Raw genomic sequence first — 4745 nt, 5'->3', positions numbered from 1 at the left:
AAAATACTGAAGTAAAAATTAAAATACAAACATGGTTTGTCACTAGGTTGTAACTTAACTGCTCCATCTCTTCTAAGCCTGAGACTCTAGGAAAGAAAGTTTTGACCCTTTTCAGGTGTTCTGGCTATTTTTACACTTTGGTGATTATTGCACTTAGTCTTACAAATGAGTTGTGAGGGTGGAGGCTATGAAATCAAAGAATGGAAACTGATTATTAGCAAAAAACCAAACACAGTAATAAGGTGGTTCAGTTCCATTCCCTGGCTTTACTGGGAAAAGTTCCTTGCTTACTTAGTTCCCCAGTTACTAAGTCCATAGAACCACCAGCTAAGCCATCAGCCATTTAACCAAGAATTTGCTGGAAGTGAAAGGAAACATGTTCTGGACTTGAAGAGTCAGTGTGCTTGTGATAAGATTAACAGCTTTTTCACATTCTTTCCTGTATGCTTGCATAACCAAGCAAAAAAGAAACAGGAGGGATATACCACGCATGCACGCACACAGCTTAATCTATTAAAATTCAGCCCTGCCTGTTTTAGGCTTACAGAGACACTTTCCTAGTCTCAGATGATGCAAAATTTCATTTTCAGGTATTTATAAAACCCAAGCCCTATAGAACACTTTCCATTAATTTGGAAAATGGAATAAAAATGGGTACTTTTCTGCTGCTTTAAAATACATTATTTTGCAACACAAGTAATGCTAACATTTGTAAAAACTTAAAAATACAATGCTATAAAACAGACTAAATAAAAAGGGAAACAATTTTTGCTGTCTAGATAGGTATAAAAATAAAAACTTATACACACATCCATAGAAATGAAAAAATTGTGACTTATCTTTGAGTCTAATATGACTGGGTTGTTCTACAAAGGAATCCAGCTCAGTTGGAAAAATATGAGCTGCAACAGGGCAGCCATAGCACACTATGATTCGCAAGTTTACCTAGAAAGTCTCATACCAGGTGAGCATTTTGAACAAAATTATTTTAAAACTAGAGCCCCTGTTACAGCTGATCTTAGATTTAATGAACACAGCTGACCCTGGTTTGCATGAAGTGTGAAAAGCCCACTGGGAAAATCAGAGATGTCGGTAACTTGACTAGCCACTTAAGTTTCAGCTGATACCAGTGTTCTACCTCAAACACCCAACCTCAGGGATTTAGGGTTTGTCTGCTTGGGGAAAAATTAGCAGGTTTGGCATTCTTATTCTATAATAAATGTGACTGCATAATTAGTGGTACAATTATAGTAGAATAATCATATTAATATAATTACGCTATGAAATTTCCCTGTTAACAAGCACCTACATAGAACACCACTCATCTCACATTTATTCCTATCTTGCTAATTGCATCACACAACACAGACCAGAAAGCAAAATCATTGCTGTGCAACAACTCTCATATATCTTACTATACCTTGCTGTGGCTGGGTACCCAAATAATGACCTGCATAAATAGATTTCAGAAAGAATTGAGAAAATATTCTCTGCTGCTGGTTCTCCAGCTCAATTTTACCAGCATCCCCTTCTGATATGGACCACTGTTATATCCATACCCCTTAATCTTCTGATACTGGCTTCAAGAAGAAGCAAGTTTTGTCTGGAAATGAAAACTGAAGATGGATGAATCTGCTGGGGTTTAACCAACCAATGATCTTTTGGCTAACTGAAGTTTGTCTACACAGCAGTAATTTGTTTCTTTCCTTTCTCCTTACCATAATTCTAAGAAACAACTGTGTTATTATATTTACCGATTAAAACTCTACTCCAGGGAGTAGAGCCCTATTTTTACAGTGTCTGCTGCCAAAATGGGTTAATTGAAACAAAACATTTTGTGATAGCAAAAAATGTAATTAGGAAAGCAGGACAGAGAAGAAAAAGAACTAGCTATGCAAAATAATTTGTGTTGTGGGGTAGAATTGCCAGACCAAAACCAAGGAATAAATCCTCATAATCTGATGAGGATAATGGCAGAAATTAAGCATGACTGAAAACTGAAGCGTTGTAATAGATTGGGAATTCTGGCAGAACAGAAACTCTAAGCCAATCTATGCTAATAACCAAAAGCAGGATGAGGTTGTACAACTGTTTAGTTCCTTGAATGTGCCACAAGGTTTATTTAAACTCTTACAGTACACCACACAATTCACCAGGACCACAGCTAACTCAAGGATAAAACAGGGGATAAGAAACATCTCAAGAGAAACTGAATTGGCTAAAGATTTTAAATGGCAAATTTGGTGTGTGTGCAGGCTGTGTACTCTTTGTATTATTTTCAGAAAGCTCAAGGTTTAAATGAGTTAGTCACCTGTGTGATTTTGGTGCTATACAAAATGTTTTCCACAACAGTACATCCTGAAAGTGTGGAAAAAATCCTGCTGAATAGGCAAGAGTGGAGAAGGGAAACACGTTCTTGGTTTAGGCACAAGGCAGGGCAGTGCTCTCTGCCTGCCTTCAGATTAACATAGCTTTCTTCTGTTAGATGGGGAGTAATTTAAAACCAAATAGCTCCACCTTGTGGACTAACTGTATTCAAAACCTTGTCTAAATCTATCCCAGCCATGCAGTTAGTTCAAAATATACTGCCCACAAAATCCTTGCATCTCGTGCATCTCCTGGACCCTCAGTTACAACATTACTCCAACACTACCGAAGTACTTGCATATTTGCTGTTAATACATACAGTAATTGAACATTTCAAATGCTAGCAAAGAAAAACCATTCTATAGCACAGTGACTTGTAAACCATGAAAAAACTACCATCCTGGATAAAACCCTGTTTCTGAATTCTTTTACATAGTACTTTCTAGCTCTAGATTAGTTTTCATGTATTTCTTTGATAGAAACATAGAAAAAATAGGGGTGGAAGAGACCTCCAGAGGTCATCTAGTCCTGCTCTAGGCAGGATCATCTCCATCTCAACCATTCTTGTCTAACCCACTCTTTAAAGATCCAGGATGGAAATTCTGTAGCCTCATTAAGTAATCTAGTCCAATGCTTAACCATTCCCACAGTAAGATTTTTTTTCCTATTATTCTATCTACATTTTCCTTGTTACGGTTTAAGACCATTACTTCGCATTTTATCCTCTACAGAGAATAATTTATCATCATCCTATTTATAACCACCATTCATATATTTGAAGGCTTTAACAAATCTCACCTTACTTGTCTCTTTTCCTAACTAAATAGCTGTTTTTCAACCTTTTTTCATAAACCAGTTTTTCTAGACCTTTAATCATTTGGTTGATACTTTAGTTTTGAAATAATTCCTACACACAGATACAACTGATGTAATTATTTATTATGAAAATACTGTACAATCCTTAATAAACCTGATCCATGAACATTCAAAATACAAATCACATAATAACAATTCTCCCTAGGAATAACCATTTTATAGAAAACTGCAAAAATAAAAAACTAAAAACAATTATAAAATAAATATATTATCTCTATTGCTGTATATATTTTCTTGCAATTCCTTTTTTTAGTAAGAAGAGGATCATGATTGTCAAATGAAAGGTATCACATATTTCAAAGGCCTTGCTGAATGTCACTAAGTGCACTTGTCAGTCGTCTTATTTTCTCTTCCGTAGACTTCTTATTATTTGCAGTTTCTTGCAGAAGATGACGCATTTCCTCTTCAACTTGGTAAACCTGAAATATATTTAAAGGTAAACAAAAATCTTTAGTCTTCTTTAGAATACTAAGATGTGATCTTGGCCTATTTTTAGACTGAAAAAACGGAGGAAACCCTCCCCACATTTAGTATTAGTTCTGACAAATAGCAATTTGTTAGGCACATGAACTATTATACAGCTATTTGGCTATATAATGGTACATTTTTATGGTCTTTTCATGAAGGTAAATAAGGAAAAAATGGAATAAAAACGTTTTGGGCTAAGAGAACAATAATCTAGAGGTGATATCTCATCATATACTTATATAATGGATACACTATATCTGTTAATATATTCAGTAGTAGAAAGTTTTGCTAAACAATGATGTTACAAGTAATTCTCATTCCTTGGTAGATGAAAAAACAAATGCAAAACTAGGTAGGATGTTATCAATTATGAACATGTTTTCACACTTAGAAATAATCCAGTAATGAACAATAAAAAAAATGCTAAGAATAATAGAAGTTAAAAAGATGCACTCCACTCTTAGATAAACTGTCTTATCATCATTATGCTAACCTCTGATAAATAAGGAAGTCCATGCACTGGGTAATGACTACATACCATGCCATTTTACTTTACTTGGTCATATGTATAGACAGACTTTGTCTATTAACTATGTCTTTTTAAAGGAGTCTATTATAGAGGATGAAAACAGGGTAAGCAGTTCACAGGCAGCATACAGGCCAGTTGTGCCTCCCCCTATCCACTCTCTTCTTGAGGGGCAAGGCTTTCTGCTTGGTGTAAGGAAGCAGGAGGAAAAGGAACCCTTGGGGCAAAGGAGCAATAAACAGGCCAGCTTCCAGGCAAGTTCACTAGGAAAGGTGCACTTAGAAGAAAAGCAGTAAGAGAGAGAAGGCAGATTAAGAAACCCAGGGAAATGGCTGGAGAACATAGCAATGCTAGAGCCACTGCCTCTGTTTGCACTTGTGAGGTTTCTGTCCAGGCAGGACAGCTCACCATCAAGGCTTCCACCCAGGTCCAGGTTTGGTGCTGGGGGGACTGCGGCTTGTAGGCTTCTTCCAATGATGGCCTGGTCAGGGAGTGCCTGCAGTGTGAG

General features: G+C 36.4%; 1 protein-coding gene across 1 annotated transcript in view; it reads right to left on the bottom strand.

Annotated features, from left to right (window-relative positions):
• Nucleotides 1–3285: 3285 nt before the first annotated feature.
• The window catches only part of LRRCC1 (leucine rich repeat and coiled-coil centrosomal protein 1), a 53190-nt gene continuing 51730 nt past the window's right edge, over nucleotides 3286–4745 (bottom strand). The window contains exon 19 of the mRNA XM_090040258.1: nucleotides 3286–3662. Coding sequence (XP_089896384.1) covers nucleotides 3540–3662 — 123 coding nt within the window. The 3' untranslated portion in view covers nucleotides 3286–3539. The remainder of the gene's footprint in view (nucleotides 3663–4745) is intronic.

This window comes from Crocodylus siamensis, chromosome 3, assembly GCF_052110815.1.
Source record: "Crocodylus siamensis isolate JL-2025a chromosome 3, ASM5211081v1, whole genome shotgun sequence".
In the NCBI taxonomy this organism is placed as follows: domain Eukaryota; kingdom Metazoa; phylum Chordata; order Crocodylia; family Crocodylidae; genus Crocodylus; species Crocodylus siamensis.
Note: the sequence above shows the minus strand (reverse complement) of the source record. Positions and strands in the feature narration are given on the sequence as shown.